General features: G+C 34.7%; 1 protein-coding gene across 1 annotated transcript in view; it reads right to left on the reverse strand.

The window, feature by feature from the left end:
* Positions 1-16,011, reverse strand: part of LOC104827832 (CUB and sushi domain-containing protein 1) — a gene marked incomplete at its 3' end in the record, with an annotated part of 962,107 nt that overhangs the window by 186,600 nt on the left and 759,496 nt on the right. Inside the window, exons 27-29 of the mRNA XM_010561097.1 lie at positions 13,037-13,239; positions 3,117-3,308; positions 165-303 (exon numbers count right to left, since the gene is read on the reverse strand). Of these exons, the coding sequence (XP_010559399.1) occupies positions 165-303; positions 3,117-3,308; positions 13,037-13,239 (534 nt within the window). The remainder of the gene's footprint in view (positions 1-164; positions 304-3,116; positions 3,309-13,036; positions 13,240-16,011) is intronic.

A 16,011-nucleotide genomic window follows, 5' to 3' on the forward strand; every position in this document is an offset into this window, starting at 1 on the left:
TCTTTTCTGTTATTTGGAAGCAATGATATAGCATGTGTTAGATGTATGCTTCAGGACTTAGCCAGAGAATATAATTAGAAGCTTTAAGAAGTGATAAATGATGCCATTTTTAGATGTGACATTTAAAATCCTTTTAAACAGAGGCATTCATCTAGAAATGGTACCTTTTGAATATCAAGGCAATGACAAAGTCAGGGTTCACTTTTATTCTCCAGTCACATTCTTTTCCAGGAGGATAAGGCTGTGGATAGTTAGGTGATAAGATAACTCCTGCCGGGCCTGTCAGGTTTCCTCCACATGCAGCTGTCACAATGTAAAAAGAAATAGGAATATGGTCACAAGTTAAATTCACAAGAACATATTAGCTTATATATATGTAGCTTATATATATAACTCCTAGTTAAATAGGAGTAAATTGACTTCTACATTTACCAAAAATAATAATAATTAAAAAAAACAACATAGAACTTTCCCAATTCCAGCTAGCAAACATTTTTATATTTTCCTTAAAAAAGTGAGCTTTGTTCCTATTCAAAAGAAGCATGAGAAAAGCTCTTTCTAAAGAAATAAAAATATGAAGTTATATAGGAAGTCCTGTATATTCTCGCTGTTACTTAATCACTTCTCTATCAAGATGAAGTATTTCTTATGCACTGGAATTACTTTAAGAACTGGGAAAGCTCAATAGCAGGATTCAGGATGCAGTTTCTTTTCACCGTAGGTGTAACACAAAACAGTTTGATTGACTCAGTAAAGGTTATTACCCAAATCAAAAATCAAATGCATTCATTTAGTTACCATAAATTGAATTTACTTTTAAACAGATAAGGAATCCAACTTCCAAAGATGATAATCACATAGAAATCTAACTAAGAAGCACAGTAGTTAACACAGGCTTCATCTACATTACCAAGTCATGCAGACTGATAGGAACACATTTGTAGTGCAAAACAGTTGGTACTAAGGATTTGGAGTCTGCATTAACATTTTAAAGAAGGATTTTTTTCAGGCTATTTCTAGTCTGGTCCAATGGACTGAATGCTTACTATTAGTTGGAGTATATCAGATGCACTCATAGAGCACATCTTGCAGTTTAGTTTCATTCAAAAGCTCCAACAAAATTCAACATCATGAACTAAAGCGTGAGCAAGAAAATTTACTTGGAAACCATGCTCCTAACCCAAATGAAAACATTAATGAACACATTCCCCTCATGTTATTTATGAAAACAAACTAAACTTCCCCCCCCCCAGTATTTATTTATTTGTTTGTGTATTTAAACACTTAGTGTATATATATGTGTATCTAGGGGTTTTTGTGTCTATAGTTTTGGTATTTTATTTATTATTTTTGATCCAGTGTATGGGGGTTTTGTGTTGGGTTTTGGTGGCTTTTTGGTTTTTTTGTTGTGGTTTTTTTTTTTTAATTTTTTATTTCTTTTTGGTTTTATTCACAAATAACAGTTCCAGGAAACATTTCACATGTTCCTTATGTGTGCTGATGATTCAGACTGAGATAACCATTATCAAAGTTATAAAGTACAAATAGAGCAGAAAACATTAAACAATCAGGAATGAAAGTCACACAATGTTCAGAGTACTGAGGAGTACAGTTATTAAATGTAAATCATTTTTCATTTATAAGTCAGCATACTGAAATAAGGACTTTATGGAAATTTTTTAAATGACATCTAATGGCTTTACAGAACCCTTAAGGTTTCTAATATTGTCATGTCTACAGTAAAGATTACTTTAATCTGCTTTCCCATTCAAAGTCACCTTGAGTATATGAAAGAATAACAATACGTATACACTTTTTGCCCAAATGTTCTCTCTCTTTCTTTCCTTCTTTATTTCCTTCTTTCATGTTTTGGATTTTTTTTACTAGACTGTAAAGAAATATGGAGTGATTATAATTGGTATTAACAGAAAGAGCATGAATCTTCTAGACCTTTAGGCACCAGATGTCTTATTTTTTATTTTTATTTAAATATTTTTAATCTGTGAATAATCCCAGTATATTTAGTAAACATTTTCATACTGCTATTTATACATTGCACACAAGGTATCCAGAAGACAATGTTCAGATTATATGCTGCTACAATTATGCTAGATGATATGGAGTTAGAGACATTATCTTGCATTATACCAAATCCTTCCCAGTAATTTTGAGATATCCGTAAACACTTCAGAGAAACAAAGGCACTGCAGTTGTTTGGGGATTTGCTGTTTTGGAAAGAGCCTTCCCAAAATGGCTTGGAGAAAGAAAAAGCATTATGCTTATTCCACCACTATTAAAATGTATTGTATCTGGGTTTTACAATTATTAAAATAAGTCTTCATTTAATTATAAATCAATAGGCAACAAAATCATAAAGATTTAAAAAATTACTATACCTAGCAGATTTTTCAGAGATGTTGATTAACTCAATCTTAGAATTTTAGAAGAACTACACTGATGACCTTAAAATACATTTGAGCAAGACTTCTAAGCCTGTAATTATTCTTCTACTGACCAGGAACTCAGAGAAACCTTTATGCCATATAGGACTATGGAACCAAGAATCAAAATTTGTTTCAGAGAAAGATCTCCCACCGTCTCCTGGTTTTATAGAAATATATCTCAATTCTTTCAACAGTGTTGTCACTTGGACCCCCTTCTCTGAATTTACCTTTCCCAACAAGCATCCTGCTTCAGAAAAAATATCTTTAGCTTCCTAGGGACTGCACAGGATTGGTGTTTAGTATATAGAAAATTCAGACAATTTTCAGAATAAATAATGGATTACAGTTTATGTAACTAAATTATTACATAGAAGACCATTCTAATAAGAACATTTCAACAAGAATTTTTTTATCCAAATCACCTCTTCCATTTAATTATTTCTATTAGACTTTGTCAATTTTAAACTTGCATGATGTTTAAAAAATAGAGTGAGAAAATGACATCCAAAAATAGTGTTAATCTTGAGAATGAGGCTGTCAGTAACCATAAGTACGAAATAACTGGGTTCTGCAAAGAGCATCACTCCAGCATGAGCATCATATGTCCACTAGTTGAACAAGAAATCTGATCTGTATTAATCCTAAACAGAGACTAACATTTCATCTTATTACCTATGCATGTAGGAGGATCAGGTTGCCAGAAGAATCGGTTATTCAGTTGCACACATGTAATTTTAGCCTGTCCTTGAAGTTGGTAGCCAGGGTCACATTGAAAGGTGGTAGTGTCTCCAGGCTCTCTGCTGTCTCCGTATCTAGTGCCATTCTGTGGTGTCCCAGGATCGTTACAGGTTGATGCGATAGAAGCTGTAAGGGAATGATGAAATAAAGCTTTAAGGTGTAGATAGTAAACATCCATAATTAAAAGCACAATATTTTTACAAGAGCATTCCAACCAGAGGCAATATTATTTACTCATCAGTTAATATAGGAAGGCATTTTGTTTCTTTATTTTTATGAGAATCTGCCCACTGAGATACATCCTGATTATGTTGGCTTCCTGCCAGTTTCCTTAGCATAAAATATGGCCTGAGAGGAAACAAACACAAGCTTTTCTTTCTTTTTATTTCCCTCTTCTTTTTTTTTCTTTTTTTTTTCTTTTTCTTTTTGGCAGGGGGCTGTCCGGTTAATGCATCAAAAAAGTTAGTAACTCCTTTTTTCACTTTAACGTTCTGGTTATCAAAACAAATTTCTTTATGCACTTTGACGCCTTTTGCGCAATAGGGTAAGTACCATAATATAAATAACATTGTTTTATAGTCTTAATATCCTGCAGCATGCAAATGTTATGTTTACCCAGCGAGCTGAATGAAATAGCAGTTTTATGTAGCCCTGAAGTTCCCATTTCAGGGGCAAGCAACAACTTTCTTAGAGTACACTCAAACTGAATCTAAGCAAAATCTCCCCTATGTTCAGTCTCCTGAGTTTGGATATGGATTGTGCTTTGTAAAAAAATAAATTAATTAAAAAAGCAATGTTAAACTGAGGAGAACAACCAGTATGGTATGACTTGAAGCAAGGAATCATCCAGAAAGTGGATACACAAATCTACATCCACTATGGATTTGTGGAAGGTGCCAGGTCTCTTCTACTGGCTTCAGGTATTCAACATCCTGAGCTGCAGTAAACATTGCAGTCTTCCCAAGGAAAGAAGGTCCCGTCTCTGGAGACTACTGTCCCTAAATCACTGAATCACACTATTTCCTACCACTCCAGGCTGCTCCACCCAAACATGTCTTTTTCAAAGAACTCACCACAATTGTGAGCAAAAGCCAAAATAAGAAGTCACAAACCCAGTGTCACAATCACTATTAATGATAATGGTGTGTATCTACAAGTCCCTCTACCACTTTCACCATCTTCATTCAACCAAGTTTAAATTTCTTGAATCCAGCCACAGACTTTAAAAAAACTGCTACACTACACCCTTCTGCTCATCTCTGGTACTGCAAGGGAAAATCCTTGAAAAACGTAAAAAATCAATATTAAATTATTGTCTTTTTTTCTAATATGAACTATGTATACTTTCTTGTGTGCTCATGCATCAGACAACTGATTCATTCTTAAACTGATTAACAACCATCTCAACTGTACATCTGATGTCTTTTCAAGATGTACTTTTGCTCTGATGTCTGCAAAACATGATCAGACCAATAAGGAGCATTCAGAGAAAAACTGATGTAATTTATTAAAAGCATATGTGCTGTTGTTAGAACTGGTTTTTACCACTTTGTTGGCTGATGAGCTAATGTTATTGTTACTTATCATATTTGGTTGTGCCATTCTCCAACACTCTCTGGGAAAGCAGTAACTATGTCTTTCCGTATTTTGAACAGTATGTAGCGCTTCAAGTACCTGGGTTTTAGGACAGCGTTACAAATTACAGGCCCAAAAGACTAAGAACATAAAATATTATTTCTTTATGCTTGATAATCACTTTCTATTGTTTTGAATAGAGGGGCACAGTCTCCTCCATATCCCCTATAAATTATGTGTGTTAGTGATAACAGTCCATCCTTTCTGCTCTACTTTTTGGGGTGGTTGGGGTTTTTTTCATGTTTTCTGTTTCATTCCCAGGAAACATTAATATTTCATTAGAATGATTTTGTTAGCTCATTTCAAATGGTATACCCCAAGGGCTTGCGTAAGATAAAAGAGCTCCACCACTACCACCACTATGCAATCTTTGTGACCATAATGTGCAGGTAATCCATTTTCTATATTAATAACTGCATCTACTGCTTCTGTCCACACCAAAATATTATACCACTATAAGAAACAGCAAGAGCAACTAAATATTTGCAAAACTGAAACAGTTACCAAGTTGTACAACTGGAAAACTTTTTTTTCCCCTGTTGTAAATTTTCAGGAGACAGAAAGGTTGAAAAAAGAATGAGCAAAATGAGAAACAAACATTTCACATTCATAAAATGGTTTTATGCATGTTCTAGCAAATAGGTGGTTACTTAGACAAACCACAGAAACCATAAAACATCTCTATGTAAGAATTCATGGGTTATGATAATTAACACATTACAAACACAGGAGCTTTGTTTAACTTTTTATTATTCATATTTTTTCCTCCTTGTTTCCATTCCAAAATAGTACATATCATACCTTTGGATGGTCCCTCTATCTAAATAAAGTAAAAGACATGGCAGGTTATTTTAACAGTGGTGGACTTTTTTCCACCAGAATTTATAAGCGTCAATCCAAGAACTAAAGGAACGGCTGTCACTACTAATGAGTACTGTGTAAGCACTCCCCAGGCACCACTCTGACAATTTACCTGACATCCTATATTAGTGCAGTTTCCTAAATGTATACTTGGCCACAGGGGAAGGAAAGCATAGTCATGACCTCAGAGAAGTTATTTCTTACTTGACAGACAGTAACAGCTCTAAAAAATGGATCAGTATAGTGCATATCTGTTAAAGAATCATAATTCTTTTGAGTAAACGGGCATAAGGCCATCTCTGTCATGAATTCGTATCTTTTTTCCAACAAATTTCTGAATATCTTCATTTTCTCCTTAAAACTTATCCAATATAATATCTCAGCAAACATTTTTTTCCCATTTTGATTGTCAAGTATGCACCCATTATGAAGAACTGATGCCTTTTAATATTCATTTCACTGTTAATCTCCATTTCTTATACACAAAGTTATAAATTTTAAAAACAATCACAGATGTTTTATAAGCACCAAAATGTTTTTTACACTTTTGTTCTTGCAGCCTCAGAAGTTACTTTATGTATGTGAAACTAACAACCTTTTTATCATGCCAAATACACTCAATCCTAATTAAACAAAACACCAGACATTTAAGCACTGATGTGTCATCTAGTAAAGTGAACATTTAGACAGACTGTCAACTTGTCTCCTTTCCAAGTTGTTTTACTTCTCAAGATCCCCAAGAGGTTCTGTAACTGCATGAAAATTACAAGTCTACTATTGCTTCATTTGGTATTGTGCAAATATCTAAAGGGTATAGAGGTTATATGCATTGATAAGTAATCCAGACATTAAAAATCACCAGTTCTGCTGTCATTGCTCTTCTTTTATAACAGGCTCTTTTCTTCTCAGCCCTTACACTGATATATAGACACACAATTAATATCTAGCTTACATACTTATGAGAAGGGCCATGTTCATGCTGTGATGTAACATTGCCATATGCAATTTTCTAAAAAACCTGATGAATTCAGAAACTTGAAGCTGAACATGATTAAAACATATATGCTGTAAAGCAAGGAAAGCAATAACTGCATTCTAGACTCAAGGGTGCTAAACCAAACCAAATTCCATAGTTAGACTTTTTAGAAATGACTGAGAAAAATTAGGTGCCTAAAATGGCATAGCCAGGACTGAGGATTTGAATTCCATTAAGCTGGAAAGGAACTAAATGGCTGCTTCTCAGTTCTTGCACATGTGTTGTAAGCAGTAAGCTACATGATACTCAGTGGGTTATAGAGTAGTACTCTGTACAGATTTCCCATCTCTTACTATCTCACCTGCTCAGAGTGGAACAGGCTTCTGTGTACGCAAAAGATGGAACTAGAGGTACATGCCAGAAGAATGGGCAGCTGGGAAAACCACAGATTGCTAGGGAGTTTTCAGACCTCCATATGTTGGCAGCTGTACGGTTCGGCGTTCGGAAGATCTCGCGATGTCACGGAAAGTTAGAGGGTTAGTCGCAGCCTTATGCTGTATCTGTAATCCTGCCTACCCTGGTTAGTATAAAAGGAATTGACTGCACAATAAAAGGCGGAAGTTGGCGCTCACACTGTGTGTGTTACCTGTCTCTTTCCCTGGTCTGGGGTTGATCAGTGATCTAATTGTGGCACCTTGATATGCGGTGAACGCTACAGGCAGCCACTGTGTTAAGCCTCTGTTTTTAATTTAATAATCTTCCAGAATCCCATTTTAGAGCTTATTTGGGGTTTGGCCCCAAATTACATTTTCAAAGTTGATTTAAAACTTCACTGAAAATCAATAGGAGACTGGTTTTTTTAGAATATGACACACTGTATTTGTGTGTCTGTAGCCTTGTGAGCAACATGTTAGATTTGTGCCTGATTTGTCTTTCACCTGAAGGACGCTTCTTTTTTTTATCAGTTTGTTTAGCCTGTAATCTATTGTAGCTTGAGAAAAGAAACACATCACCTTCATCAATATCGTGTTCACTATGTCCATGGTAAATAGTCACATAAGCTACTTGCTGTAGTGTTGTGCTGCAGACACTCTATTTTTTCCTACTCCACGTGGTTATAAAAATAATAAAGGCTTTTCAGGAGTTAGGCTCATAAATTGCAGGCAATGCACAAGCTTCCCCTGTCTAGTGCATTATGCTTGCACAATAGGTTTGAGAGGATTTTGGCATATCAAAGCTGAGACATTGTACATAGGATTTGCAGTGATTTCAGACTAACAAACATTTCCAAATGTGAAAAAATAGTGTATGCTCTCTAAAAAGTATCTCATGTAATATAGGTAAATGTACAGACCAAGAACTGTGCAAATTAGCATCAACCAGGTATTTAAATGTCTTGTATTGTCCAAGAATGTGAAGAAAAAAAGAAACCCAAATGCTAATGCAGCCTCTTTCATTAAGTCTGAAGTACAAAAGCTCAGGAGTTTAGAGATAACCATCAAAGTAACCTACAAGATTAAGTTCTGCTCAGTTCCACAGGAAGGGAATGAAGAACTGCTACCCACGATGAAACTGAGGCTGCCTTGCCCAGAACATGGATTAGACAATGGATAGCAATGCTATGACACATAGCATTCCTACCCATCATCTAACTCATTAGCATGAAACTGTGTTATTTTGAGCATGCAATGCAACATTTATAGCATCACAGAAAGCAAGACAAGAGACTGAACTGCAGAATGATTAGGTTAGGCTTCAAAAGGGAATCTTGAATTCTTGTTTCCATTTATTTATTTCAACATGGGATGTCTTAATGGATTTCATTTTCTTTGAACTCAAAATTTAGTTAGTAAGACAAATATATGATTACACAAGTGTAAATTTCTTTTAAAATATATTTTTGTGCTAACCCCCTTTTCTTGATAATTTAATTGTGAATCAAACTGGAATAATTGCATGACAAATCCTAGCAACGAAGATTCTGTTGTGGAAATGCTCATACTACTTAGGTGTAGTAGCTCAGGCCATTTGGCAAGCGATTAAAAGTTATCTCAGCAATAAAAGAACAATTTACAAGACACCAGTACTCTTAACATTTTGAGATAGGTGACACAGTTACTGTAAGAATTGCTGTAGACAAACAAATGATCAAATGGAATTACAAAACTGGACAGAAGCAGGCATCATTGCTTAAACAGATTTGTCAGATTAAGCCCAGTGTCATTAGGAACTATGGAACACAGAACTGCTGATGCTTCAGCTCTTGTCAGAGGAAGTAAGATATCAACAGATGTGTCAACATCAGACACAATAATTTCCAAATAATTGTTCTAATTAACTGGTTTGTATAAGTTGTTTATTTTTATTATCATAATTGATGACTTGTTAAGATAAAGATTTAGTCAGGCATCTTTACTCATCATTGCTTATATCTGCATTTACTTCAAGAGCAAATTTTAAAAATATTGGGAGAGCAAGCAAACAACAGAAAAAAAAATGGACTAGACCAACCATGGAAGTGCCTTAATTTTGTATCTTTGCTTTTAATAGAATGAGTGTTCTTCTAATAACATAGAAATATTTCAAAGAAATTAAGAAAAAACTCTTTGCTACTTTATTAACTTTTTGCCAGTTCTTCTGTATTAGCAAAAAAGAGATAACCTTTCTGTTCTCATGAAAGCAGAGATAGCTATATTGTTAATTAAAGTGTATGCTTACAGAGTACTATGACTAGGAGAAATTAACAATGCCATAGAACCAGAGGTAGGCATAGAAAATGATCACAGATTGGTCTGACTCTAGAAAAGCCAGACATTTCCAAAAATGTTTTTTCTATTTTAAGTGTGCAAATAATCCTTTGATGCATTATAGCCTTGAGGAGCAAAATCTGTGAAACCAGCTGAGGAACTATGAATGCATTATTTAGTTTAAGAAAAGGATACAGTTCTCTTTAAGTTGCAACAGCTGAGAATTTAGTTCAAGAAAAAAGGCTAGACAGTAAAGGTAGAACTACTATTAGGTATTGTTAAAATAAGGCTGTCTGAGTCTGTAAGAATGATAATGTGACTAGCAACTGCCAGTGCTGTTCCTATCATCTGCCACTTCTATTGGTTTTGTTAAATATCAAGAAATGAATTATATGGTTAGATATAAACAAGCTCTCAATAAAATAAGCTTCAGGTCAATAAAAGCAATGGACCATCTGCTAGCATGGGGTTCAGGTGCTTTCAGGAGTCTAGAGTAGCTGAAGATTAAACATTCAGGGCAAGACTGATCTGCTTCAACATAGGTGGCTAGTCTCATTCGAGATGCCTTACAATATCCAAGGTATCTGCACAAGACTGGAAGATATGACCAACGACTTATGGGTGTGTGACCTTCTGGACTGGCAGATGGAGATTAGTCAGGATACCTTACGGCATATCAAAGGGAAGTAGACACCTGTAAAAAGACAGGTAGGATTCATTTCACCTCCCCTTAGATGTCCAGAGGTTTGAAATTTAGCATATGTTAGTACATCTAGACCTATAGCTGATAACAAGAAAAAGGCAACTTCAGAGGGAAATTTATCCCATTTACCTTAGACACGTAGGACAGAATTAAGCTAGGTTAGAAAACTTATTTTTTGTGGTTAACTTAGGCAGGAAGTTTTTGCTGCCAGTAATTTTGTTTCTTTGGAATTAAGAAGCCAAATACCAAATTTGCCTATACCCTTCTTGTGTTCACTTTTAATATCATGACCAGGAAGAGTCGGTCGACATCCCTGACTTGTAATACATAGTTTAAATGTATTTAACCCCAAGAGTAAAGGTCAATTTTGTACAATGAACTCCATTTTTGTCCTTTTATGCATGATTAAATGGTAATTAAGTTTTAATGAAAAGCATTAGACTGATTACAATTAACATAATCACTCTTGTCAGTTCGTGTCCTTATGCTCTACTTGCTGAGCTGAGTGGGCAAGACAAGGCACTTTTAATAGTGTTCAAACATTTTGTAACCTTCAGCCATCTATATTTTTCCATTAAAAATACCTCTAATTACATTTACAATCAACAGTAAGTAATTTATAGGTGATATTTTCTGATCTACCTCATACTATCCTTTCACAGCACCTCTTTTTTAGGCAGATGCAGTAAGGACATTCTAGACTGCAAAGTAGAGAAAGTAATCAGCACATTCACAGCACAGTGAAACAAATTCTCCAGCTAAAAGTTAGCACTTTAATGTTTTGTCTGTAAGCTGTTGTTCTGACCTGATACTCTCAGGTGTATATCCTTTGTATGATCCCTTAAGTGGATATTCACTGACATAGACACTCTTCCCAATTGCATAGTCCAATACAGAAATTGCATGTCTAAGAAGTCCAGATTATTGAAAGTTTTCCAAACCTGTGCAATTATGCACCTGAAGTTTACTTCTTGGACTGTAATTAATATTTAAATAAAATATACTCATTAATAAATGCAACACTTGTAAATCCTTCTAGTGACACAAAGACACGAAACTTGAGCAGTCACCTTCACAGAACTTGTAATAAAACATCTACATCTTCTGCAACTAGAAAAAAGTTCAAGCAACTCAAGACTTTTATTCATTGAGTTACAAACCACTAAAGTAGTGAAATTTCAATATTCTGTGCAGCTTTGCTATAAACTGGCCTACAGTTTGAACACACGATGAATACTAAAGTATGCAAAGATCCTCACTTAGCCATAGATTACTTAGTTTAAATCCTTTACAGATCAAGGCCACAGTGGTCTGTCCATTGCCTCAAGAAGACTAAATAAACCAAGCTCTGATTTTTAGATGAAATAATTTAACATTTACTTTAACATATTCCTTAAATCATATTTTTTACTCCTTACAATTAAAAAATTAATAAAACATTCCACTTGTCAAGCAGGGTGAATGAAACTTTAATATCATTTTCCCTTTACTTGAGTTAAGGCATTCAGTTCTTCACCACTAATTGCAGTAAGACATACTCTGCAATTGCCAGCATGATCACTGAGTGCATCCATCAGATATTATACTAAGATGACAAAATCAGTTCTTCACCCTTAAAGCATTAAACTGTCTCCTACTTACTATAAGTATCACTGAAGGTCAAAGAATGTGTTAACAAATCTAACTGCTTAAACATTTTCCTCCTTTCAAAATTTGTGCATAAACTTGTAAATATTTTCATATAATACAACATAAAATGTGTTTGCTAACCCTAACAGAGCAAAAAAACCCCTTCATTTCCACAAATGTAAAATTTAACTTTTTTCAAACAACATGAAAAGCAGCATATTATATATATAGTACACTGGTCAGAAATTCTAGAAATGTTTATTCTGCTCTTTGTCTTTAATTTATTTTGCATACTTTTAACTAGGTACCTTAGGGCTGATGAAAGAGCCTGTGGTTTGGGGGGTACAGCATTCAGAAAAATCAAGCAAAATGAAGTAAACGGGTAAATGTAAAATGCATTATTTAGAGACCAGGAAACTCCCAAAGTATACTTCTTCTTGCAAATAATAATGACTGAAAGCTTAATAGTGCCCTTTACTTCTGAATGACAGAGAAGGTTTTAAATAATACTCCTACTCTCACACATTTTATTAATTCATAATTTTACTATGTTCCTGAGGAGAAATACACTTACATACATTATATCTAGATATATAAGGATGCAACAACTGAGTGAAAGGCAATGATACAGTCTCCCTGCAGTCCTACCCTCAGTCTCTAACATTTCACTCATAGTATCATAGAAAAACTCCACATACGCAGTTTTACAATATTGATCACTTGTACAATATCAATCACAGCTCCTCTGTATACAGAAGGGATTTCACTTTAGACCTAAAGATTAATTTGATTAGTTAAATAGTAAATTTTAAAATGTATTTCAATATGGTAAGATATATTGTCTTCCTCAGTTTAACATTAACAGAGGTTAAGGTCATAAAAATGATGCATAATGCAACCAAAGCTGTGAGGAAAAAAAAAACCAAACAACATAAAGAGTAAACTCAGAATAATATATTATTAGGTAGCACTGGCAGGAACATTTAAAACTGTCAGTGCAGAAGAAAACTTATCTATGTACGAACCTATTTTTACTTGTTAAATAGTGCTAATTAGATAATGCTAGACATGTGATTGCTGTACAAAACAAGGAATAAGAAAACTTAAACATTCAAAGCAAATCCAAAAATTCTCCTTAGTCATAGCTATTTGCATAAATATACAAAATAATTAAAATAATATAATCTCTTTTTTTTAAAGACTGAGGAAGTTGAAAGATGAGAAACAGTTAATGTATATAAGAATAATATATATAAATAATGCATATAATTCTTGTATTTAAGATGAAAAAATATTTACATACTTGAAAACTGAATGGAGAAGCCTGATTTGCTGATGAAGAAATCACTGTCAAATTGTAATGTTAATGAGTTGAAAGTACTGTGAATATCCTCTGGAAGGGCTGAGCCACTCCATTCTTTCAGAAGTATGCTGCTCTCAATAGGCCCATCCCATACCTTCAAGATGTCATGAGCAACCTCAGTGTCAAAAACAATAAAATGCAGACTGCAAAGAGAAAATAAAGCAGTGCACATTACTCATTACACACAAATACACAAAACTCCATGCAATCATTCCCAAACTGTACTTAGTTTTGAGATGGTGTTTAGGACTGAAGCAGGGCTGGTGGTCCTGCAGAGTTATCCATTTTTCCTGTTGGATGAGCTGATCTTGTAAGAGAGATGCTACTCTGTTCTATAAATGCCTGAATTACAGAAAACATCATTACAGGGCAATACAGTACTTGTTCTATAAGCTAACATTTTTATGATAGATATTTTAAGGGATAAGAACTATGATGTCATCAAAGATTTCCTCTCTATTCAAATGTTGATACCAAGAACACGGATTGGCTTGAATTACATGCAATTGAAAAAAAGCAGCAGCTACTGGACAGCATACATAGCACAGGAAATTCTGTCAGCATGGCATTTTCTTTCCTATACAAAATCAGAAAACATGCTATCCTATCTTTGCCTTATGCCAAAATACATAAAATATAAAATTGTATTATAATGGAATAATCTGTATTTATCTCCAGGTGAAGCATTAGATTTAGAAAGGTGTTCAAGAATGTTATAAGTCAAAATATGTGCATTGACTTCAAGTGCTGTCTGTTTGCATTTTTAACATTGAAGAAATCTAATAGGTAAGTATCAAAACTTCTTTTTTGTTTCAAATAGTTGCGTGTTGATATTTCTTCATTACATTTGTCATTAATTGGAAATAATTAATTTGAAAATTGTCATTTAAATGTAAATGATGCATTGAAATCACCTATAATGGAGTGAATTCATTATTTGGCTTAGTGAAACAGGATTACTAAAAATAAAAAAGGAAATAAACCTCTCAGTGAATAATTTGCCATTTGCTTATATTGTTTTGTCCGTTTAATTTTAAAAAGTAGTAATTTTCATTTAAGTGATCAGTTAAAACTATTGTCCACATAAACTGAATAATGAAACAGCTTACCATTTGCTAACTTTTTGCTCTAAATAAATAAATAGCTAATATTCTGAAGTAACACATTAACTGGAAATCACATACTTCTGTCACTAGAGTATAAAACTAATGTCTGTTGCATATCATTAAACATATTAGTACCAATAAATTATTTTAAAATTACAGAAATTAAGATTATCTATCTTGATTAGAAGTTAAATGTTTTTGTTACATTCTTGCTTTCACAGCAACTTCCTGTTCGGAGTGGACAAACTAGATTGAATATTGAATAGAACTTGTCATTTCAAAGTTTTTGAACCTGTATGTTACTGCAGCAAAACTGAGCTGAAAGAGTCTTTAAATATTGGTATTCCTTCACTTAGCTATTCAACAACAGCAAAGTATGATAGTCTTTCTTGTCAGTATGTCAAACTGATGAGGAAAAACTGTTCTAAAAGTTCTTATTGTATTACTAATTTCCTTCTGCCTGAGTTCTTGAATCCTTCCATCATCCTTCCATAAATCATTATAGAAATAAAAGCTCTAGATTCCATCATTCAGTTCTTGGCATGCACCTTTATTTCGTGGTAGTCACCAGTGGTGTCTTCCTCATTTTCTGCATTCTTCTAATTTCTTACCTTTTCTGTTATGCTGCCTACTCTATGTGGAGAAATCTTCCAGTCCTTATCTATAAAGCATTCTCTCAGTCCTGTACACACTTATTATTAAAATCTCATCATTTTCCTCAAATTTGATTGTTTCCAACGTCTTCTGAGATGTTGCTGGTCTTATTATTCAAATGATTATGGGGGAAAAGTCTGATACTTACATAATTCAAAATGTTATATATGTTAATAATGATATAATGGAAGAGAGCAGGAATAGAAAATGAAGACCCTGCAGAGTTGTATATAAAGCTTTATAGCACTAATCTTCTCTGCTGCTGCTGTTCATTGTCAAATCCTCACCAGATCAAAGCATTCATGACAAAAAGACAGTTCCTAACAGATACCCATCACGGTCCAAGATGCCTGATGTCTAAGCGCTCCTGACAGACTCAAGACCTTTACAGCTGCTTGAGGTAATGTATTTAAGAAATAGTGTTGAATAATTATATTTGATTTAAAACACATTATTACATTGAATGTGACAGTAAAATATAGAAGAATGGCATTACAGTGACTCAAGGTGCTATTGACAGCTGTATTGGGTCTGGCTGAGATGGAGTTCATTCTCCCCATAGCACCCCTCGTCGTGCTGTGCTCTGTACTGGTAGCTAGAAAGGTGTTTTGGCTGCTGCCGAGCAGTGCTCGCACAGCATCAAGGCTGTCTCTCCAACATCCCCCTCACCAGTAGGCTGAGAGGAGGGGACACAGCCAGGACAGCTGACCCAAACTGGCCAAAGGGATAGTCCAGACCATATGACATCTGCTCAGCAGTAAAAGCTAAGAGAAAGGAGGAGGACGGGAGGCATGCGTTATTACGATGTTTGTCTTCCGGAGCAACCACTACGCACACTGAAGCCCTACTTCACAGGAAGTGGCTGGACATCACCCGCTGATGGGAAGTAGAGAATAAATCTTTTGTTTTCCTTCGCTTCCATGCGTGGCCTTTGCTTTTGCTTTATTAGATTGCCTTTATCTTGACCCACGAGGGTTTTTTCAATCTTATTTCCTCCCCTCCCTGTCCTGCTGAGGAGGGGAGTGATAGAGCGGCTTAGTGGGCACCTGCCATCCAGTCAAGGTGAACCCACCACAACAGCTTGGCACTTTAGCTTGTTTACAGCTAGAAAAAGGCATAGCAGTGCACCACTCTACCACACTGAAGATTTATAGG

This window comes from Haliaeetus leucocephalus, unplaced genomic scaffold, assembly GCF_000737465.1.
Source record: "Haliaeetus leucocephalus isolate CR32 unplaced genomic scaffold, Haliaeetus_leucocephalus-4.0 Scaffold141, whole genome shotgun sequence".
NCBI lineage: Eukaryota > Metazoa > Chordata > Aves > Accipitriformes > Accipitridae > Haliaeetus > Haliaeetus leucocephalus.